Source organism: Chionomys nivalis, chromosome 4 (assembly GCF_950005125.1).
Source record: "Chionomys nivalis chromosome 4, mChiNiv1.1, whole genome shotgun sequence".
In the NCBI taxonomy this organism is placed as follows: Eukaryota; Metazoa; Chordata; class Mammalia; order Rodentia; family Cricetidae; genus Chionomys; species Chionomys nivalis.
In genome coordinates this window covers 47,402,251-47,426,097 of record NC_080089.1, presented here as the reverse complement: position 1 = coordinate 47,426,097, position 23,847 = coordinate 47,402,251, and the positions used below count along the sequence as shown (strand labels likewise).

Genomic DNA, 23,847 nt, shown 5'->3' with positions numbered 1-23,847 from the left:
GAAGGTAGGCCATCTTTTTGACCTCTCTGCAACCTTAATTCCTATCTCAACAATTGGTAGAAAGTAGAGTTCAGTATGGTGCTTGAATTAGTTGCCTGCTGTAGACACGGGGTAGTTAGTGGGTAGCAAAAGATGAGTGAGTTGCATAATCAGAGATAAAGAAAAGGAATAGAAACCCAGCTGTGTTCTCACTCACTCAGAAGGGGTGTGGGGGACTGCACACCAAGAGCTCGTTTGGATGCCTAGGCAAGATTCTGCAGTGTGTTATTTGTCCATATTTGGTGTTTACTCTTACTTCCACCAATCATTTGTGTTTGAAAGCTAAGGAGAAAAGATTCTAAACTTGACTTTGAAATCTAGGAAAGGAGTAGCTGAGAAACAAGCATTTTACTTTATTGCAAAGCAAAGGAAAAAGAAATGTGTGCATGCACGTGTGTGTGTGTGTGTGCCTGCTGCAAAGTAGGCTGCAGTAGAGGAGAGGGTCTGTGTGGGGAGGCTGGAGATTTTGCCTAAATGGAAACAGAAAAGGATTCCAGCTGAAAGGGTGTCTCAGGGCTTGGTGCCACTGTTCTGAGGGGTGAGGCGACAGTCACCTTCGCAAGTCTTCAAGAAGAAACCTCAATGGTTTATTTTCGGCAATGAGGCATGTTCCACCTCCATGGAGAGCAAGGAGGTCAGGAAGTTAAGTGTCTGTTTGTGAACAAAGGGAGACTACATTGGTCGAATAAATGAAAAAGTCTGCTATGGTATACAAAGGAGGAAAAGTGGGAGAGAGGGAGGGAGGGAGGGAGGGAGGGAGGGAGAGAGGGAGGGACAGAGGGAGGGAGGGACGGAGGGAGGCTGAGAAAGGCAAGAGAGTCCCACTCGCTAACTGTCACACTAGGGGAGGTGAGATGAGTTATCTACAGGGCAGTCTGAACTGGCATGGCAACACAAGACACAGAGATAAATGGATGAACAAAAGATTTAAAGAAGCAAAGTGTACGAGATGAGATGAAGGAGGTGGAGGATCATGATGCTATCAAGGCATCATTTGGGGGGAGGTGGGACAACTATGAGCCACAGCAGAACAGTTTCATACAGAAGATATTTTGTTAAACCCAGCTCTGTAGTAAAATAACACGATCGAACAGGTCATCGCAGGCTGCCGTGGAGAATATGGTTCATTTGGTTCCCTTTTATTGGGCAGCCCCTTTTACTGAACATAGCAATAGGAAGGGAAACTGTGGCATGAATAGGGGGCCCAGTAAAGACAATATAGGTCTTACCAGAATCCTGAGTGATGGAAGCATCTTAGGTCTTGCTCAGTATTGAGGTGGGCAGGATAGCTCTGCCTGGGGGAACCTCTCATTGTACTGAGAATATACTCACTTCTGGAAAAGATCTTTCTCTTTGTCAGTAAGAAAAGAAACACCTTGCTGATTGGTGCACACATGGGTCAGGGCCTCACAGGGCATGTGTTGAGGCTTCATACAGTAGAAGACTTCTTCACCGCCACTGTACAGGTATTTGCAGAGTGCAGTGCTTGAGTTTAGGGTCAGGCCACATTTAACTAAGACCTGGGAGGTGCCATTAACAAATTTACCCTTGAAGGCAATTCTGTCATAGCCTTGGTTCCGTGCCCTCCAGAGGGCTGACACCCCTTCACTGGGATGGATGAGCAGGATAGACAGGGCCACCTGGCCCTCCCAGAACAGAGTGAAGCTGACCAGGTAGGTGCCGTTGTTGAAGTCTGTCACCTCTCCAGAAGCTCCAGCCTTCAGGGCTGGGGAGGATATCCTGGCCCTCAGGAAGTCCCCACCATATTCCTTCCTGCGCCCCAGGTAGTCCCTAGCTTCCAGCAGCACATCCAGCTTGTCCCCCGTGCAGTATGTGTCTCGAGGGTTGAGGATGGTGGCTGTGCTGTGTGTGGCGCTGGTGGTGGTGTTGAGGTGGGTGAAGGGTCTGGGAGGGATCTGCTGATCTAGCTTCTCCAGGATCGCCCTGATTCTCAGCTCTTTCTCTGTCGGTGACTTGACTGGTGCCAGCATTTTAGGGCTCTCCTCTCTCAGCTTTGTCTCTGTTGGTAACCTTGACTGATTCGCTGGCATTTCCGGACACGAGGACTTCATGGAGGTGTTCCAGGAATGGAAGGAGAAGCTTGCATTCAGAACGGCCTGAAGCTGAAATGACAAGACGTGTAATGCTCTGTGAAAACCAACCGGCTCCCAGCCATTTTCACTCACAAGGAGTTTTACAGGAATGTTAATTTGGAAATAAGAGCTCAGGGAATAAGAGGCTGATGGAGGTGAGTTCGCTCTTCCCTAGCCTATGCACCTTGCAGTCAGTAACTACTCTTTGCTGCTCTTCCACTGGACAGATGGCTGAATGCTTCTCCACTGGTTCAGTTATTGCTAATGTACATAATGAAGAAAACTGTCCAGTTGGTTTTATGGTACATTTTATTCTATAGCTTGATTAGTACAATATAGGGAAGGTGAAGACTTTTCCTACCTGTGAACATGGCTTTTAAATTCTTTCTCTCCAAAATTCTATTTACGTTTTATATATATATATGTATATATATACATTTATATATAATGTTTATATAAATATATATAAACATGGATCCAGAAAGGAAAATATATCAATATAATTTATGTTTTAATGAATTAAAGACAAAATCCTCATTGTGCTTTAACTTATCTGATTGGAATCACAGTTGTCAATGTTTTTTATTTTTGTGACAAGGATTTTGTTATATAGTTCAGGCTGGCCTCAAACTCACAATCCTCTTGTTTCTGTCTCCTAAATGATGGGATTACATGTACCTGATATTTAAATGCAGGAATGCTACAAGGAAAAACACGACAAAACATGGCTGAATTCCTAAATAAACTTCCGGTGGTAAGCCTTTCCTACTTATCCCTTAATATCGAAAAACTATAAGGCATATTGGTTACTAAAAATAGCCATCACATGGGTAAAGGTAGTAGCAGGCTTGGCTTAGAAAACCAAGCATACACACTCAGATTTAGTGACAAGTCGTTATTTAGTGATATGGCAGTTGGTGGCCTTACCAAGAGCCATTTTGGGTGCCTGAAAGAGGGACAAGACAGGTTAAAAGGCACTAAGGATGAACAAAAAATAAAGAAGTAGTGACAGTCAGTGTCGTCACCCTCTGACACCCTGTGAAAGGCTCTGAGGAGAAGGGAGCTGAGTGGGAACGGGAGACTTAGTGAAAGGATCTGAGGAGAGAGCTCACATAGGTAGCAGCTTCTGGTCAGAGTGGGAGATTGCGTACCTACCTTTGTGGGATTTTGAGAAATTTCAAAAATTATCCAGATAATTATTAAAACTGACATGAATGTTAGCAGCATTTTCTGACACAGTACGTTTGAGAACATGGTCAGTACCCTAGGAAAGAGCACAAGAGAAGACATTGAGGTGAGGAGGGAGTCTGTCTACACTTACTGTTTCCCTGGGACTTGTGTTTTTGAGACTTGACCATCTGCCACCAACTGCCTTCTTTTTCCTTCTGTCTTAATGAACAACTCCTTTGTCTACCCTACTGATTGTTTCTTACTCAGACTTTTGTTTGAAGGTTCTCCTTCTCCTCACTCCTGGAATGGAAGCCAGAGGCTCACTGTATGCACTCTCCCTGTTTGTCTTCTACGGAAACACCCCACTTTCCCTCACCATAGTCTCAATGAGAAGCAGAAGAATTAATTAGCCACCAGGTTCTTTGCAGCAGGCAGGGTGGGGGGAGAGGTGAAACAGAAGCTAACTGATGGGACCCTAAGATTATGCTTATGTTACAAAAGTAATCTACAAGATACCTTTAAACAAAGTTGATCTGTCGTGATTCTTGTTTTGCTGAGCACCAAGTATGAATCTTGAAGTAGAAATTCTTTTGGGGGAAGGAGTCTGAATTACTCTGTATAAAAGACAAATTCAGCAAGGTTATGTATTGCTTGAGGAAAGGGAAAGAGAGGAGGCAGGAGGGTTTTTTTTTTTTTTTAACAGACTTAATTCACTTTTATTTTCCTTGTATAAAAACCCTTATGTGGTGGCCACAGCTGGAGCCTGGGTCCTCTGAACAGAGACTCTGGTGTGGGTTTTCACAAGATGGTCAGTGAATTCCTGATAAGGAGACTTGGTGAACACAGTCTCTTTCCAGAGGTCGGGGGTCAGGTAGCTATAGGTCTTAGAGATGGCATCAAAGGTGGCCTTGGCAAAGTTGCCCAGAGTGGCAGTGCAGCCCCTGGCTGATGTGTAGCAGTCATCAATGCCAGCCATCATCAGCAGCTTCTTGGGCACAGGAGCGGAGACTATGCCAGTGCCTCTGGGGGTAGGGATGAGACGCACCAGCACAGAACCACAGCAGCCTGTCACTTTGCAAGGAACAGTGTGGGGCTTGCCAATCTTGTTCCCCCAGTAGCCTCTCCGCACAGGGACAATGGAAAGCTTGGCCAAGATGATGGCCCCTCGGATGGCAGTGGCTACCTCCTTGGAGCACTTGACACCGAGACCTACGTGACCATTGTAGTCCCCAATAGCGACAAAAGCCTTGAACCTGGTCCGCTGGCCTGCCCTAGTCTGCTTCTGCACGGGCATGATCTTCAGAACCTCATCCTTTAGGGAGGCTCCCAGGAAAAAGTCAATAATCTCAGACTCCTTAATGGGCAGGGAGAACAGGTAGATCTCCTCTAGGGACTTGATTTTCATGTCCTTAACCAGGCGGCCCAGCTTGGTGACGGGAATCCATTCCTTGTCTTCAGCTTTACCTCCGCGAGCCCCGCGGCCTCGTCCTCGGCCACGGCCTCGACCACGGCAGCAGCCCCTCAGACCGCTGCCGAATCCTCCGCGGAAGCCGCCACGGCCTCCTAATCCTGGGCCCCCGGGTCCTCCGTGCCCTCCCGCTGCACCGGCGTCATCCGCCATTTGGTGTTTCCAGAAGAGGAAGAAGCCAGGAGGGGGTTTTGAGGGGGTAAAGCATGGTTGCAGAGGGAACTAAATGATAGTAACAGCTACCCGCTTCTTCTGATGACGCCCATTTCTTGGAGAACGGAAACAATACTCATCAGATGCAATGTGCATATTGCCCCCTCTCTGTTTCTTTTTAATATTTTTTGGGCTGTCTGAAAAGGTTTTGGATGAGTGACTTAACCTGTTAGGTTCTAAAAAGATTCTGTTTGCATCTTATTGGTACAGAGCAAAACCAGGTAATACTCGTGCAGAAATCCAAAGATAATTGACTTGGAAGAAATGATTATATTCTAAAGAGACACTTTAGCTATCAGACTAGGAAAACAACAAACTTTAGAAATTGGAAGTTCTTTTTTTTTTTTTTTTGGATTTTTCGAGACAGAGTTTCTCCGTAGCTTTTGGTTCCTATCCTGGAACTAGCTCTTGTAGACCAGGCTGGCCTCGAACTCACAGAGATCCGCCTGCCTCTGCCTCCCGAGTGTTGGGATTAAAGGCGTGCGCCACCACTGCCCGGCAAGAAATTGGAAATTCTTATGCCATGAGAAGAAAAGCCTGGGGCAGTAGGAGCAGAGGACTCTTCTCTCTAAAAAAGACACAGTCTTTCAGCGACAACAATGACGTGTCAACGGTGGGCAGGGCCACACCTTGACAGGTCCATAACACTCTAACTTTAGCATCCTTCAGGATCTTGATGATAGATATCTGTGTGGTCACTGGATGTCTCTGCCTCTCTTTTAAATATCTGCATCACCCTTTAATGCTTATTGCTATTCTTTTGACTGTTTACATTGACGTCTCAAGGATGGGTGGCTGAACTTGGCTTCTTGGGGTACAGATTGTGACTTCAGTAACAGAGTCTAGAGAAAAAAAAGTCACGCTAGAGCTAGCTAACTGTTTTAAGCAAGATGTGATGGTCAGTTGCAGCTCATTTTAAATCACTGTCTAGTTATCCAGCTGTGACTTGTCAATTATGGAAACATGGTGCTCGAAGGAATTTCTAGAAGGATTGAATTCTGTGTCTGGATGGTATGGAGAGGAAATGAATGAATTCGGAAGGAAAGAGAACACAGCTGATTTAATCTGTGTCATTCATTGTACTGTCCTGTTGATATTAAACTACTTCCTGAAAACCATAACCTGCCAATTAATAAACCCTTGAAGTCAGGTCTGTTTCCGCATTGTAAGCCTTGTACCCATTGTGTCACTGGCAAGCATAATGTTTGTGGAATGAGTCAAAAAAAAAAAAAAGCAAATTCCAAAAATTTCTAAAAAGCAACTTCCAAAAATTTCTACTTACTTAAATTTGTGCTAAGAAAGCATGTCTAGTAAGGCAACATGTTGGTCAAAGGCCTCTTTACCCTAAGACTTACCCAGTGTTTCTAACTTTTAGGTGAGATTTTTGGTTTTGTTTTTTGTTTTTCAAGACAGGGTTTCTCTGTGTAATAGCCCTGGCTGTCCTGGAACTCACTTTTAGACCAGGATGGCCTCAAACTCAGAGATTCGCCTGCCTCTGCTTTCCAAGTGCTGGGATTAAAGGCGTGTGTCATCATGCTAGATTGGATGAATTTCATAATGCTTGAGTTATCAGTATCTGTTCTGACCTGTGCTCTTCTATCTAGAAAGTAGTATACACAGACGGAATTTTACCAATCCTGAAAAAAATAAAATCATTGCAATTTTACGACTTCTAGATTTCCAACCAGTGTTTCATTAAATTTCTGCTTATTTTGCTTATTTGTGAATGTAAAAATAAATATCAAATATTTATCCCATATGTGTCCAGAAGATGAAGTATGTCAACAAGGCCAATGAAGTAACTGTTTATGAACGTTAGATGCCAGAAGTAGAAAGACCACATCCCCGTCAGCCCTGGAATATGCCTTCTTCTTCTGTGTGTCCCCACCATTGTCCATGGCCTCTTGCCCTCATCCCACCTGGATGGACACCTTCCAGTACCCACCGTGCTCTACGGTCAATCTGGAAAACTTTGTTCAATCTTGAGCTTAATTACTGGGTTTTCTTCCCTCCGAGCTCCCTTTCATCTCACAAGCAAACTTTGCCAGTGTACGCTGCAGGATGCCCCTTTGTGACGTTCCTCGATGATGTCAATGGACATTCCAGAGCAGATTCCTCACATAAAAGAAGGGACTGCAGACCACAGTTCTTCTTTAGAGGCTTAGAGCTGGGTGATCTCATGTATTCCTATGAGATACCTCTCTAGCTCCTACACCTCAGCTTGAGCTCCTATCCAAATGTCCCCAGGCTGTCTCCATTGGAAATGCGCAAGGGCAGAGGTGTGCTTAACCTGCTAGCCAATAAGAAACACTGAATACATTGCTTCTAGGCTGAGACCCTTCCACGGTGGATACATTTACAACCCAGAACTGAACAGATCTGAGTTTACCCTGCTCATAGGAATCACCAAGGTCAGCCTGTCTGGTTAGCCAATTCTCTGTTGTCACTGCCTGCCAGTTCCTTCCCCTGTCATTGTGAATGATGTCACCTATGGGAAACGTGGTCTTTCTTCTTGACTCTGCTCCTAGAGTCTGGTCTTCCTCAGTCACTATAGCACCCATATGCAGACTAGAGATGTTGTCTCTCCTATCACCAGTGACGCAAACTTAGGTCTGGCATGTGACATCCAGTCACACTACAGTTCCTGGTCTCCAGCATGTTTGTGCACAGCCAAAATATTCATTCTCTGAAGTGACTATAACTAGGGCAACATGACTTGTCTCTTCCAGCCTTTCTTTGTGCTAACCTATGGCACACTGGCTTCAGCAGCAGCCTTGTTTTGATTGTACAATATGATGGGAATATCTTGGAGCATAAAGGTCCTTAGTCTTATTTGTTCCGAAACAGGGCCCTCTTTGGTTGTCTAATGGAGCCCAGGGACCTCTTTTGTAAATGACATTTTCAAACATATAAAGTAAAATATAGAGAATTACAGCCAAACTCAACTATACCAAAGTATAGCGATTAACACTTTAAACAACCGAGCTTCTTATTTGGTCACACATCAGTTTCCCATCAGCACAGCAAATAACAAGCAGGCAAGTATTATGCTCATAATAATAGCGAAGCATTTACAAGCATGGGTGGCATTTCAAGTCTCTTTTTTATTTTATTTTTTTAATCTGTATGTACTCGGGGGTTTTGTCTGCATGCATGTCAGTGTACCACATGTGTGTGATACTCGTCCAACACTAAGTCTCTGTAATTGTTCAACTAACCAGTTCCCCCATCCCGATCAAACAATACCTATGACCCTGGAAACAAAAAGGAAAATTGCAATCCGTATTCCCTGGCTTGAAGAGACGGGCAAGCTGGTGCCCAGCCAGTCACCCTGGAATACACATCTCGTGCCTGTGAAGAAACTTGGGACCTCTGGTTCTCATGAGTCTGATTCTTCCAGAGAAACAGGTGTGCACTGTCTTGGACATGAAAGATGCATTCTTCAGCCTCTCATTGGCATAGGCGAGTCAACCCATCTTTGCTTTGAAATGAACAGACCCAGAGGGAGGTTTCGGCAGGCAACATTCCAGGACCAGGTTGCCTCAATGATTTAAGAATTCTCCAATCATGTGTGATGAGACACTAAATGTTGACTTCTTGCCCTTCCGTCAGAAGTTTTCTGGGACCATGCTCTTACAACATGGAGAAGACCTTCTCCTAATCCTCAGAACTAAAATAGTTTATAAGAAAGCCAATGAGGGACCATTGCAAGAATTTCCTGAGGATATTGGTTAAGACAGCCCAGCGTTGTACACCAGAGGGGAGACAAAAGGAACCTGTCTCACTGTAGGATTGCTGCTATCCTTCAGGTCCCAACTCTGAAGACCAAGAGACAGGTTCGAGAGTTCCTAGGTGTGGCGAGGTATTGCTGGCTCTGGATACCTGAGTTTGTAGAAACAGCAAGACCTGCCTGTATACACAGCACACGGTGTATATGGGTGTGGTGTGTGGGTACTGAGTCCCTAATCTAGACTGAGACTAAACAGAGGTTATTCGAGGCTTAAAAAGCAGTTCTGCTTCCTACCACTTCCAGATGTCTCAAGACTTTTCATCCACAAAACAAAAGACAATAGGGATTTTTAACCCAAACTTTGGGGCCGCACACTGTGGCATACCTGTTCAAATGATTAGGCCCCCATAGGAGAGCTCACCTGCCTAAGAACTGTGGTGGCTGCTACCAGTTTAGCGAAACAAACAAGTAGTTAACTCTGGGTCAGGATCTTTTACTTCCAGCACTTCATGCTATTGTACTTAGACCTCATGACCTTATATTTAGAGCCCCTGGCCAGAGACCCTCCTCTGAGGAACACCAGAATGCTGGCTGTACGTAACCCAGAATCAGGCTCAACTTTTGGACCATTCTCAAGTCCAGTTTGAGAAACCCACCCCTGTCAATTCTGCTGCCCTCTGGCCTCTGATGACAGCCAGCAGCGGCTTATCCATGACTGTCACAAGAGGAAAGGTAAAACCAGGGATGCAGGAGCTGCAGTAGTTACTTCAGCTGAAAGGACTGGGGATTAGGTCATATGTATCTCCATCCAGAGAGCAGAACTGATCGCCCTGACCCAGGCTCTCAGCCGGGGAAAAGGAAAGTCCACCACTGTACACACAGGCAGTCTCTACGCATTTACTACCGCACAAGTCCACAGCATGTTCCCCAGAGAAAGAGGGCTTCTCATTACCAAGGGAAAGGGCATTAAAGACAAAGGGACAATCTCGGCCCTCTTAGAGGATGTTTTGCCTCCTCTGTGAATTGCTGCCTTCCACTGCTGGGAACATCAAAAAGATACTCCCCGAAGCAAGAAGTAACCCGACCACTGACCTGGCTATCTAACTGATGACTCCAAAACCAGCGGGACCTATTGATAGTCTGAGGGCACAGCCTGACAAGGTGTTGCCTGAGACTCCATAGTACAACTAAGAGGAAATAGAGGATGAAAAAAAATGGAGGACAGCTGGAACTCACAAGTTGATGGAGGACACCAAGGGAAAGATCATTCTCCTAGAAACAACTGGCAGGACTCTGCTAACTGACCTTCACCAGGATGCTCCTCTGGGGTCCACAGAACTTTCTAAGTTGCTCAGACCAAGGTATGTTATACCTAGATTGGAGAGTCTGGCATGGGATGTCTGAGTCAGATGCCAGGTTTGTGCTCCAGTAAATTCAAAACAGAGAACTTCTATTCAGAAAGGGGTTTGTATGAGAGGCCAACACCCCAGTGAACGCTGAGAAACTGCCTTCAAGATCCAGGCTGAAAGGAAAAGATATAAGTACTTGCTGGTTTTTGTAGATACCATCTCTGGTGGGTAGGAACGTTCCCCACCCAGACTGAAACTGCTCATATATTAGCTTAAAAGCTTTACCAGGAACTGGTCCCCTGAATTGTGCCCCTTCCCTTAGCAATGGGGTCCAACAATGGCCTGGCTTTCATAGCCAAGACCTCTTAATTAATACCTAAAACTTAGACATAGATTGAAAACTTTATTGTGCATTGGGTAGGTAGAAAGAATGGGTCAGAACGAACTTTACTAAAGCTCATTAGAGTCTGATGAATGGTGAGATAGACCTCCTCCCCCTTGTTTTACTTCGGGCCTGCTGCCCCCTGCCCCCTGTACAGGCAGGGATTTACTCCCTATCAGGCTATCTTGGAAGATCTCCCCCACTGCTTCTCAAGCTCAGATCCCAGAAGTTGGTAGAACTCTCTAACCATTCCTTTCTCAAGTCACTACAGACCCTCCAGTCCATCGGACTAGCTGAGAGAAACAGCTGACCTCTGAATCTACAACTGGTTTGCTCTTGTTTGAGTTTGGTAATACTGTCTGGGTCAAGTAGGTGGCCAAAGTGGTGCTGGAACCAACTTGGAAAGGACCCTACATAGTGACTCTCTCCACTCCTAGAGCCATGAAGGTAACTGGCATCACATCATGGAGTCATCACACCCAAGTCAATAAGGCAGGAGCTACGGCTACCACTGCCAAATGGACTGTCTCTGAACATTAAAATTAATGTTCTATCATGCCCTGGACCCTTCCACTTCCTGCCCTTATGCTTCCTGCTGAGCCTATGTTTTGCCCTGTGGATATAAATATAATAGGATCATGGTTCAATCCCTACCACCCTCAAGCTTGGACCTGGAAACTGAGGAAGACAGGGAAATTATAGTTAGCATAACTACAGACCAACAATCTATATTCCATCTTGATCTTTGCTCACTGATGCCCACTTTAAATGTCCGGTAGTACTGGAAAAAGAAAAGATATGAGAATTGATTTTTTTTAGATAAAAATACAAAGTTTGCAATTTTCTGCATGCCTTGCAGCTGGCCCCCCTGGTTGCCAAGAACAAGGGAATTTCCATTGCAAAAACTGGGGTTGTGAAACAGAGGCTTCCTGGAAAAATTTTTAAAAAAAATTCTGGCCAAAGGAAACAGGAAAAACCTGGGGAATCAGACTCTATATCACAGGAAGGGAGCCTAGGGGTAGATTTAAACCAGCCCTCAAGATCCAACCCATGCTAAGGTCTCGACCAACTTTTCCCTCCAAAGTACTTAACACACCCAATAACTACTTAACTACATCTTGATATCCTGGAAGCTGAGGGATCCCAACTTCTGTTTTTCACTCTTGACAAGGTTCACCACTTAGTTAATCATTCCCAGCCAGAAGCTGGCCAGGATTGCTGGTTATGCTTAACCCCTCGGCCCCTGTACTACATAGGGATAGAAACAAACCAGACTGCCAGCCCATTGACTGACGAAACTCACTGTGGCTGAGGACAGTTCAAATTAACGTTAGCGGACTTACAAGGGGCTGAAACTTGTCTAGCATCCAAAACCTTTACCCTAGGCACTTACCCTTATTCTGATGCCTGCTATTCTGCTTATGGGTTAACCCATCTGGGCAATAGCAATATTACTGGGTCTCTGAGATTACTTGGTGCGTATGTACTAATGGGTGGACTAAATGTGCCCCTTCTGATGCTTTCCAACTGAGAACCCCCTTTTATGCATCTTAGCACACATTCTGACCCAGGTATACCCATATAAAGGGGAAGGGGGAGAAAAGTACATTTTAATATGGATCCTGCACTATTAAAAAGTGTGCACTATTATAAAAGAGCTTGGCCTGCCCTCATTTTAGGCCTAGCTGGAGCCAGTGTCAGCCATACGTACATCAGCCTTTATCATGAGAGATAAAAACTTAAAAAAATAAGTAGAAAGGTTGATCAGGACCTACAGGTATCAAAAGTGCCATCCAGGCTATAAAACTCAGCATGTAGATAGCACCACCAGCCAAAACAAAAACAAAGACCTAATCCATCAAGGTCCGTGGTTCTAGGAAAGTCTCAAAATGTACTAACCTTGCATTTGAGCTTCTGTGGTTCTGCTTCTGGCTATCTGTTCTTGTTAACTGAAGTATGCTAACTCGGGGTTTTTAAGCTTAAAATCTCACCTGAGAATGGTTCCACGCTACACTGGGATCCTGAACACGCAGTGTAGTTGCTGGCCGACTAGTAAAGGCTTTCTATTGGCTTAAACCCATGTCTGAGCAGGCTTCTCTGGTGAATACTCCACATTTCTGGAGGTCCCACTCAGATCCCAGAAACCAGACTTGGAGATACCAGCGTTGGAAGGCCCTGCTGATCAGAGGTTGCAGTCTGCATAGCCTGGCAGATTTCTGTAAGCTCATCAACATGGAGAACTCCTTCTCCTCAGCGAAAGCTCCCCACTCTCTACCCAGACTTACCTGGAGGATGTCTCTAGGCCCAGGATGCTTGACTTATGTCAAGAGTGACCCTTGACACAGATACCTGCAAATGTTCTTCCCCTGTTGACCCATATGGTAATCTAGGCCAGTGCTCTAGCCATTTTGATAGGACCCTACTGTCACATGCAAAGCCCTATGATAGGAGCCTGCCACTTAATGCAAACTAGGGTTTGTCCCCAGGCTCCCTAGTGCTAGATATTCATTATATGCTGGAATAAAGTTGAGATGATTCACTGAAGTCTGTCTCTTGGAGAGCTGTCTCTATTACAAAACTTTCTGTCACTGCTACTGCCTCTTGCCCTCTTGCCCTGGTGACCCACAGGCTCAGAGGGAAAGAACACCCCCACAGATGGTGCTTGTAAATAGGGAGTTGATGAGCACCCCCTGCCTGAGAGAAACAGCCATTTTAGCCTGGCTGTCCCAACTTGAGGATCAGCAGTCATCTTTGTTCTGGTTTTCACCTTTGCATGGGGCCAAATACGGTTGGAGGACAAAGGAGGCTTCTTGGCCAGGGCAATTCTCTGGAATTGACTAAACATTTTTCACCCCGTTTTCGAACCATGATAGTCCAACCAGGCATGGGCAAAAAACTTTTATCTCTCTCTCTCTAATAAATAAAATAAAATAAAATAAAATAAAATAAAATCTGGTAATACAATGGCCAATTAAATGCCACTAGGGTGGTTGCCAAACTCTTAAATCTATGGACAGGTTTATGCTTGTTAGGACTTTCAATCCCCCGGTGGCTAAATTGCCTCGGGAATATTGAAGAACTCTGACAGCGTTTCCTCTCTTTTCTATAATTGGAATTCTGCTTCTTACCAGCTGCTCTTCACAGGAACACGCATGGGGCACGGAACGCAGTCTGTCTTAGCTGCCATGTGAGTGCAGGGACAGAGCCTGTCTTCCGGCCACCCTGCAGGGCGAGTGGGTGTGGGAGCCTTTAGCCACACTGAACCCACGCGCCAGCCACCCCTTGTAGACAGCCTGCACGAGGGGCAGGAGCTTTTTGTCTCCACCGCACACAGCTGAAGGCCATCATGCGTGGCTAAGTGTGCTCATCTCACGTGAGTAGGGCCTGGGGGTGGGACCTGTGCAGTCCACCCGGAGGAGTCTACCCCGCCAGCTGCAGATGGTTCCTGCTCCCGTTCATGAAACTCCCCTCCCCACATCCCACCGCTGCTGCCCTGTGGCAGGGGCTCCGGCACAGACGGGCACGGGATGGTACAGACACGTGGAAGAAGCCAGCAGCAGCTCAGTTGTTACAACTCTCCAGACAGCACTGTTTGCTGGATACTGGGGACCATCGTGCTCTCCCAAAATCCACCAGGAAATCTCAAACTGGCTTTGCCTTTGTTCCCCAGGGGATCCCTCCTTCTTCCCTAACACCCTCCCTTCCCAAACAGGCAACAGGCTTCCACTAGATGCAGAGCACTTCCGCGCTTACCAACACTCTTCTTCCAGAAACTACAATTGGAATTTATTTCCCCCATTATGCCAACATTATACTAAGACTTTAAAAGCTCAAAGTTATAGCATTAAGAAGTGAAGTTCTGGCAAGCTATTAATCTAGCTCTAAAAACACTGGTTACTTATTGTCTAGTCACACGCTCAAGATTTTTAAGTTTCCTTTGATTGTTCTCTAACTATAAACATCAAAATTCTTCTCATTGGACTGTCTAATCTATAACTGACTCTCTGGACATAAAATGTGCTTTTTAATCTGAAGTCATAGCTTTTGCTATGCCCCCAAGATGTAAATCTGTTCCAGCTATTTTACAGACACCAATTAACTGCCTTTTTCTACAATGTGGCTTCCAATAGACTGGTAATGCTAATATATTATACAACTTTTATTTCCTCTGCTAAACTAAAATTCATACAAATTTCAAGGAAAGTCACAAGGCTTGAAGCCACCTGTCAACACATCAAACCAAAAGGTTCCAGATGTAAGATTTTCTGAACTCTCTGAAGCCCCTGCATTTTAACTTCTGCCCAGCCTATATCTTAACAGATCTTCAACTGGCTGACAATCGCCACCCAGGAAACACGTACAAATGACAAACTACCGATACTTCCGATACACAAGCCTTTGTCTAAGCCTTTCAGCCTTCCTGGGCCCTGACAAGCCATGCCTCAGTTCAGCAGGAAGCAGCTAAGAAAGGCACTGTCCCCTGTCCCCATAACACTTGCTAGACAGGTGAGGAAAGACAGAACTGGCTTAGAGTGCAGGCTCCTCCTGGGACAGATGAGATGAAGTTAGGGAACAGTTTCTTGGCAAACCAAGCATACATGAAAGCATACTTTCTCTGCCCAGTTCTCAAATGTTCTGTCAGAATCTGTATCCTGGATAAGGAAGTGGCCTTTGAGCTCAGTTCTTCACACTCTACCATATAAAGATTAGGAAGGGCCCCGCTTCTGTATACTTTTTGCCTTGTTTCGTCACACTTCTTTTTATTTTTATTACTGCTATTTATTGAGATATTGTTTTTTGCGAGGTGAGGTAAGAGCTTCTCATGATCATGTACGTGGGTAAAGGAGGGTTTCCAGAGCTGAAGTAATGCTTTTTAGTCTGTATAAAAAGCCATACGAGGGCTGGAGAGATGGCTCAGTGGTTAAGAGCACTGAATGCTCTTCCAGAGGTGGTGAGTTCAATTCCCAGCAACCACATGGTGGCTCACAACCATCTGTAATGAGATCTGGTGCCCTCTTCTGGCATGTGGGCATATATGGAGGCAGAATGTTGTATACATAATAAATAAATGAATCTAAAAAAAATGAAATAAAGTTTGTTATGCAGTTGTTCATACTCTGTATTCCCTGTGTCCTGATTTGCGTGAGACCCTTACCCAGGGACCCCAACGCACTAGATGTTGACAGACAGGCTAAGTCAAAAGAAAACTTGCTAACAGAAGGAACAAAGTAGCTACCTGTAATGCCAATTGACATACAAAAATGGACTCAAATTTATCAATAGGTAGATTCATTAATTAAAATAGTTCTTAAAAGATAGTGCCTGCCCTGGGACCAGGTAACTTTCTGGAATTCTGGAAGTTGTAGTTCTTAAAAGATAACACCTGCCCAAAGACCAGGTAACTTCCTAGCACTCTGGGAGTTGAACTTCGTAATGTATAACAACACAGCCTTATGAAAAGATTCAGTGGTATATGGGTTTTGTCCATATAAGCCCCAACAACACAAGTATCGAAGCACACAACTAAAAAGTTTCCAGATGATGGCTCTGACAAGATTCTACCTTGGTCAATATTTAAAATTTTAATAAAAGCTAATTTTTAACTTCACCTGCTGTTCTTAATATATATCTGTTTCAAACCTAAGACAAGAGGCTGAGGTGCCTGTTTAACATGTAAAAGTTGGACCTGACTGCCAGGTTCTCCCACTGTGCCTCAGCCCTTACCTGACAGGGTATGGTTCATATAGCCTGTCCTAAACTTAAAAGAGATCCATCCAGACGGAACCTTCATCTGGCAATGGATGGAGATAGAGACAGAGACCCACAACTGGACTGAGCTCCCAAGGTCCAGATGAAGAGCAGAAGGAGGGAGAACATGAGTAAGGAAGTCAGGACTGCAAGGGATGCGTCCACCCACTGAGATGGTGTGACTGATCTAATGGGAGCTCACCAAGGCCAGCTGGACTGGGACTGAACGAGCATGTGATCAGACTGGACTCTCTGAATGTGGCTGACAATGAGGGTTGACTGAGAAGCCAATGATAATGGCACTGGGTTTTGATTCTACTGCATGTACTGGCTTTTTGGGAGCCTAGTCTGTTTGGATGCTCACCTTCCTAGACGTGGATGGAGGGGGAGGGCCTTGGACTTCCCACAGGGCAGGGCACCCTGACTTCTCTTAGGACTGGAGTGAGAGGGGGAGAGGGAGGAGTGGAAGGGAAATGGGAGGAGGTGGAAATTTTTAATAAATAAATAAATAAAAAACAAAAGCTAATAATGCCTCCACCTTTACCAGTTCCCAATTCAAGGCCTTCTACACACAATGAAAGATTACCCACCACACAAGGATTCCTTAAAATCCCCAGAGCTAAGGTTTCATAGAAAAAAAAAAACCACTTAAAAACAACAACAACAACAACAACAAAAAGCGAATGTTTACACCTCTGACAATGCAATTGGCAATGGTCTAAAAAAGTACTCTATAGACCCTTTTTGGTCTGAGGATTTCGTAGAGGTAAGAACTTTAGTGATTGGCTGCTCTGCTTCTCTGATCTTTTAGCTTTAATCCCCTAGCATCTGACTGGGTTTTTATTATTAAGACCAATTACAATTCATGCTTCATCTGGTGTCCAACTTTTGGGGCACAAATTCACGAAAAAGCCACTTGCTTGTGAGTTTGCAGCCAATGACACAGGCTAGAGCTACACACAGCTGGAGTCACTGCCCTGGGGCTAGGTTTTCCTTTCTTCTCTCCCAGTGGGTTATGGGCTTTCCCTGAACCCTCTTCTTGGGCTGCTGCCTTGAAACCTGCTCAGGCTTCTACTGTTCTGTGCAGCAGCAATCAGCCTCATGCCTTCATTGCCATCAGCAGCAGATTTAGTGAGACAATTGAGAATTCTTAAAGGGAGGAATTAGTTAAAACAGAGAGCTTTTTTTCCCATTTTAAAAAGTGGGAAACATTATTATTGTGGAGAGAATTAGGCCTCTGTATGATTACTCAATGCATGGTTTAAAAATGGAACAATTAAACGAAGGGATAATCAACTTAACTGGGATTGACATATGTTAATTATCATTTTGATAATCTTTATTATTGGTTTTATAATTCTTGGCTTATCTATAAAAATGTTGGTTGATACGAGTGCCAAGATATAGGCCTTGGAAAAACTTATTCAAACAGATCATAAAGGTATTCAGATCCAGACAGAGGAATTTAAAGGAGAACCAATTTTAACGTTGCTTTATAAGTTAGAGAGGAACAGCCTTAGGTTTTCAAACAACCATCCTTAATTTTTACAGTTACCTTACAGAAACTGCCAAATGACAGAGATCCCCAAAGGCTGTTTAAGCAGTCACTGGAATCGTGTGGAAATAGTTAAGGAGATTCATATGACATGCACTCACCTTTCGTGAGGTAGACGTTTAACTTGTGATCAATTTGTAATAGAATTATTCCTAGAGGCTAAAGAGACTTGTTTACAGCAGTCTTAGAGCCTGGCTCTCAATTACAATGGAGGACCTGGTGGAAAGATGACTTTGTGACCATTGAACAATAAAGTAGGGCTACAGGTATGAAAACCTCCTGAGACCAACTTCTTGGAGACATGTAGAAAGGCAATCTTTATATGATGAACCACATCCTGGCTTTATGTCATGCAACAGCTTTGGATGCTTGAGACAGGGTTGAAGAAGTAGGAAAGAAAATTGAGTCATTTTCTAAAATGATACAGGGACCAAAAGAACCTTCACTGATGTCTTTCAAAGATTGACTTCAGCAGTAAATAGAATGATAATACCAAATTCAGAAACTAGACAAATAATAATAGAATCTCTGGCTTTTGAAAATGCTAAGGAATAATGAAAAAGAGTAATCAGGCTGTTAAATGCAAGATTAGCATCCTTGGAGGAATGGTTACAAGATACAATCAATATTAAATCTAATGACCATGCTAATGCTTGGATAGGAGAGATGATTTCCAGAGGTTTGAAGAAAAATCATAGTATCTAATGTTTCAATTTTGGTAAGCAAGGTCACCTAAAAAGGAACGGTAAACATGGCATTCCAAGTAGCAATGTTTGTTCTAGGCATAATCCAAACAGAATGCCCCTCCCTTCTGGATTATGCAGAAGGTGTGACAAGAGCAGGCATTGGACTAATGAGTGTAGTCAACAAGGGTCAGTCAAGGTAACCCTTTGCCATTGGGAAATACCTTGACAAATTCAGTTCAGTTGTTTCCTGTCATAGAGGAAACTCCTTCCCAGAACAATTAAAGAACCTAATGCCTATTGCAAACAAACCAAAACAATAAAAGCCATACTGTTCCTGATGATAAAACAGTTTTAGAAAAGAAAACAAAAATTTCAGAAAAAACCTATAAATTAAAACTGATAAAGAATTGATCTGAACAATAGAGACCTCTTAATTAGAAGAAATGATAGTTCATCAAACAACATGGTTGTTCAATCTAAACTAACCTACAAAACTAACAAATGTTTTTCATTTGATCAGATATAGCTTACCAAAAAAGGAATCTCCCCGAAATTAGGATTGGGAAAGGGTTTTGTTTCTGTGTTTTCAGGAGAATAAAGGCATCCAGCTAGGGAGTTTGAAGACTACTGCACAAATGAGACATCTGAAGAAAAAGGAAAAATCTTCCAGAAAAAATACCCCAAGAATAAATTTGCCTACTGATAAAAGGTAGATTATTGAATCTACTTTTAACCCAAAAAGCAACTATTAGTTTTAAATATTTCATATTGATATGAATTTTGTGTATTGATACAAATTTAAGATTTGTTAGAATATACAGTGCATACATTACTAATTTTGTTCAAGGTATTGTACCTATACAGTTCATTTAACAATTAACAATGCCATTAGACAAACTTCTAGTCCTTGAAAGTTATTATTTCAACATTTAGGATAGTAAGAAAATGCAGATTAGTAATTAGTCACCTATTACAATCAAACTTATAATTATATTAAGTATGTTTTCAACATAAAACCATATATCGTTTAGATATACAGGCCATCTTCAAATTCTTTGGAGATATACAGAATATGGCATTTAAGATGTTTTAATAACATAGGTTCTTTTTTAAAAAAATAGCAATGAGATATGCCTGCTTATGGCAGCACCAGAGAAGATGATGGGCAAAAGCAGATGGAAAAAAGGGGGGGATTGCTTCCAGGCAACACAGCCTGGACAGAATAGATTTTCCCTTCTGTGCCACACTGACCAAGGAGACTTTAAACTATTTACTTTTAAAGAAAGATTAAAGACAGCTGCTAAAAAGATTTGTTTTGTCACCCAATCAGCCCCAGATATTAAAAAAGTTTTAAAAATTAAAAAATTTAAATTCCAGTTGCTGGAAGTAGCTCAAAGGGTGTTGGGACAAGACCTTTTGCATAAATGGAAAGCCACCATCGCCTTCTCTGATGATGAGACAAAGTTAGACTTACAGATGAATTCTGGGGTCTTGCACTCTGTCAGAAGAATATCTCCTAGCTGAAAGCTCTGCCTCGAATCAAAACATACACTTGGACTATCTCTCAGATTGACAGTGAGAGTTGCAGGGGTATGGGTAGAAGCCAACCTTCCAGGCCTAACACCAAACACCTATGTTTGTTCAACTAACCAGTTCAATTACCCCCATCCAGGTTAAACAATACCCAATGACCCTGGAAACAAGAAAGGAAACTGCAGTCCATATTCCCTGACTTGGAGAATCTAGTCACCCTGGAATTTACCTCTTCTGCCTGTGAAGGGACCTCTGATTCTTATGAGTCGGATTCTTCCAGAGAAACAGGTTTGCACTGTCTTGGACCTGAAAAATGCTTTTTCCAGTCTCCCATTGACAGAGTCAACCCATCTTTGCTTTTAAATGGACAGACCCAGAAGGAGGTTACAGTGAGCAATATTCCTGGATCAGGATTTAAACACACTAAATGCAGACTTCTGGCCCTTCTGTCGGAGATTTTCTGGGAAAAGAGATTATAAAAAGGCTACTGAGGGAATGCTGCCAGAGCTGGAGACCTTGGACTACCGAATGCCAACTAAGAAAGCCCAACTTTGTACATCAGAGGCTGCCTATCTTGGCTGCCAGCTACAGGAGGCAAAGAGAGGTTGTCTCAGAGTAGGATTGCTGCCATCCTTCAGATCCCAACCCCAAAGGCTAAGAGACAGGGTCAGAGTTCCTAAGTGCAGCTGGATAACATTGCTTCAGAAAGCCAGAGTTTGTGGAACAAGCAAAGACCTCTCCATACACCAGCACAGGAGGAGGAGGGGGGACAACCAAGCCCCTAATCTGGACTGAGACTAAACAAAAGACAAAAGAGTTTTAACCCAAACTTTGAGGCCATGGAAATGTTCTATGACATACCTGATCCAACTGCTGGACCCTGTCACCACAGGATGGCTCACCTGTCTAAGATCTGTGGAGGCAACAGCTAGTTTAATGAAAGAAATTGACCTCTAGGTCAAGATCTTGTACTCACAGCACCCCACGATGTGGTTGAGGTCCTTTTCCGAGGAGCATCCGAATTCTGGCTGTCTACTGACTACCCTCGAGTTTGGTTTGAGAAACCCACCACTGTCAATTCAGCCGCCCTTTTGCCTGATGACCCGGGTGCTCATCCATGACAGTCATGAGGTGAAAAATGAAACCTGGTTCTGGGAGCTGCAATAGATACTTTTACCGGAAACGATTTGAGCCCATGCCAGGTATCTCAGTCCAGATAGTAGAACTGATTGATCTGGCCCAGGCTCTCAGATAGGGAAGAGAAAAGTCCACCACAATAGACATGCTTTTACTGCCTGCTGTGTCCACGATGTGATCCATAGGAAGAGGGCTTCTCACTGCTGAGGAAAGGACATTAAAAACTCTCGGCTCTCCTAGAGACTATTTGGCTTCCCCTAGAATTTGCTAGCCTCCCCTGCTAGTTGCTGATCTGACTGCCTGACAAATGGCCAATGGAGCCCATTGATATTTTCATGACACACCTTCACCCGGTACTACCTGAGACTCTATGGTCAAGGTAAAATTAATAAATAAATATGAAGGAGGGAAGGAAGAAATGAAGGAAGGAAGGAAAGAAGGAAGGAAGGAAGGAAAGAAGGAAGGAAGGAAGGAAGGAAGGAATGACAGTTCAAACCCACAAGTTGATGGAGGACACCAAGGGAAAGATCATTCTCCTAGAAATAACAGGCAGGACTCTGGTAACTGACCTTCACCAGGATACTCCTCTGGGGTCCACAAAACTTTCTGAGTTGCTCGAACCAAGGTATGTTGGACAGCCTGGCATGGGATGTCTCAGCCAGATGCTAGGTTTGTGGTCCAGTAAATCCAAAACAGACAGCTCTTACCCAGGAAAGGTTCAGAATGAGAGACCAGTATCTCAGTGAACTCCAGGAAAACTGACTGGAAAAAATGGCCTTCTGGGGGAGGATGAATAAACTTGCTAGTTTTTCTAGATACCCTTTTCATGTGGGAAGAAGCATTCCCTACCCAGTCTGAAACTGCTCCTATAGTAGCTTAATGGTTCCTTCAGAAACTGGTCCCCTGATTTGGCCTTCCCCTAGCAATGGGGTCTGACAATCACTTAGCTCTCATAGCCCAAATCTCTCAGTTAATAGGTAAAGTATTACACTTCTTTGTGTAAATAGACTTCAGAGTTCTGTTCAGGTAAAAAGAATAAACAAGACCTTAACAAAACTCAAACTCTCACTGGAGTCCAATAAAGATGGGTAGGCCTCTTTCCTTTGCTTTGGCCCGCTGCACTCCTCCATGTAGGAGGTATTTACCTCCCCCCCCCCCGTGAAATTATGTTTGGAAGAGCTCCCCCACTGCTTTCCAGGCTCAGAGAAGAGTAGGTGGCAGAACTCTCTAACCGTTTCTCAAGTCCCTACAGGCCCCCCAGGTACTTCATAAAGTGTCTGGGAGAGACCCAGCTGACCTCCAAATCCACCATAAATCTTCCCTTGTTCCAGTCTAATGATACTGTCTGGGCCAAGTGAGTAGTTAAAAGGGCCCTGGAACTAATCTGAAGAGGACCCTCCAAGGCACTTCTCTCTACTCCCATGGAGATGAAGGTAGCTGGCATTGCACCACGGATCTGCCATGCCTAGGTAGTAACCACAGACACTGCTGTCAAATGGATTTTCTTCCAGACTATGGATTCATAGAAATTAGGTTTTATTGTGCCTCAGTATGAGACTGTGGGTGAGAGCTGTCTCTTCCTATTTTTTATTTCTCTCTAGTGCTGGGATTAAAGGCGTACACCACTACTGCCCAGTTTCTATGGCAAACTAATGTGGCTACTGGGATTAAAGGTGTGTGTTACCACTGCCTGGTCTGTAATGCTGACCAGGGCGGCTGTTTTACTCTCTGATCTTCAGGCAAGCTTTATTTATTAAAATACAAATGAGATATCACTACATGTCACTGTTAGCAAAAAGAAACTCAAGAAGAGAAAGAGACAGAGACGTAAGTCAGATAATTGGAACCAATCTGTTTTCTTGATCGCCCTGGCTAACTGCTCTGCTGTTAGCACTGACGGGGGCTCTAATTCTCATCCTAATTTGATTAACAGTGAGCCCCGCATCTTAAACTACAAGAGAATGAATCCATGGTTTGACTCATTCGTAAAGACCAGCGGGGAAGGAATGTAACAGGGCCCCAGACCTTAGCCCAACTGACTCCATGATGGAAGTGCCATTCAGGCTATAAAACTCAGCACGTAGAAAGTATTACCAGCCAAAATGAAAACAGAGACCTAATCCATTAAAATCCATATAGTTTGGGAAAGTGCCAAAATGTACTAACCCTGCTTTTTAGCTTCTGTAGCTCTGCTTCTGGCTAACTGTTCTTGTTAACTGAAATGTCAATGTCAATCCAGGACATTTGTGCATGCGCACAAGTGTGTGTGTGTGTGTGTGTGTGTGTGTGTTTAAAAACTCACCCTGAGAAAGGCTCAGTGCTACACTGGGATCCTGAACACCCAACGTAGTTGCTGCCAGCTAGTAAACACTTTCTATTGGTTGAAACCCATGTCTGAACAGTCTTCTCTGGTGAATACCCTACAACAGAAGTACCTTTCTGGCCACCAAACTCAGCAAGTAGACAGCATCACCTGGCAAAACTAAAACAAAGACTTAATTTATCAAAGTCTATAGTTCTGGGAAAGTCTCTAAATATACTTTGATACTACTTGGGTATTTAAATAGCTGTTCTTATTGATTGTAGTATATCAACCCTGGATATGCTTTTGTGCTAAAAGCTCACCCTGAGAAAGGCTTGGGGCTACAGAGGGATCCCAAACACCTAGTGTAAGTAGCCGACCAGTTAATAAAGATGTTCTATTGGCTTAAACTAATGTTATAGTAGTCTTCTATGATTTCTTG

General features: G+C 43.9%; 2 protein-coding genes across 3 annotated transcripts in view; both read right to left on the bottom strand.

Moving 5' to 3' along the window:
• Nucleotides 1-23,847, bottom strand: part of Nxpe1 (neurexophilin and PC-esterase domain family member 1) — a 37,961-nt gene that overhangs the window by 7,395 nt on the left and 6,719 nt on the right. The window contains exons 3-5 of one of the 2 annotated variants that reach the window (XM_057768091.1): nucleotides 3,819-3,916; nucleotides 3,288-3,396; nucleotides 1,372-2,162 (exon numbers count right to left, since the gene is read on the bottom strand). In XM_057768091.1, coding sequence (XP_057624074.1) covers nucleotides 1,372-2,162; nucleotides 3,288-3,386 — 890 coding nt within the window. In that variant the 5' untranslated portion in view covers nucleotides 3,387-3,396; nucleotides 3,819-3,916. The remainder of the gene's footprint in view (nucleotides 1-1,371; nucleotides 2,163-3,287; nucleotides 3,397-3,818; nucleotides 3,917-23,847) is intronic. The other variant, XM_057768092.1, reaches the window with a different exon arrangement.
• LOC130873319 (40S ribosomal protein S2-like) lies at nucleotides 4,042-4,927 on the bottom strand. Its single transcript, XM_057768093.1, has one exon. The coding sequence runs from the start codon at nucleotides 4,921-4,923 to the stop codon at nucleotides 4,042-4,044; it is 882 nt and encodes a 293-aa protein (XP_057624076.1). The 5' UTR covers nucleotides 4,924-4,927.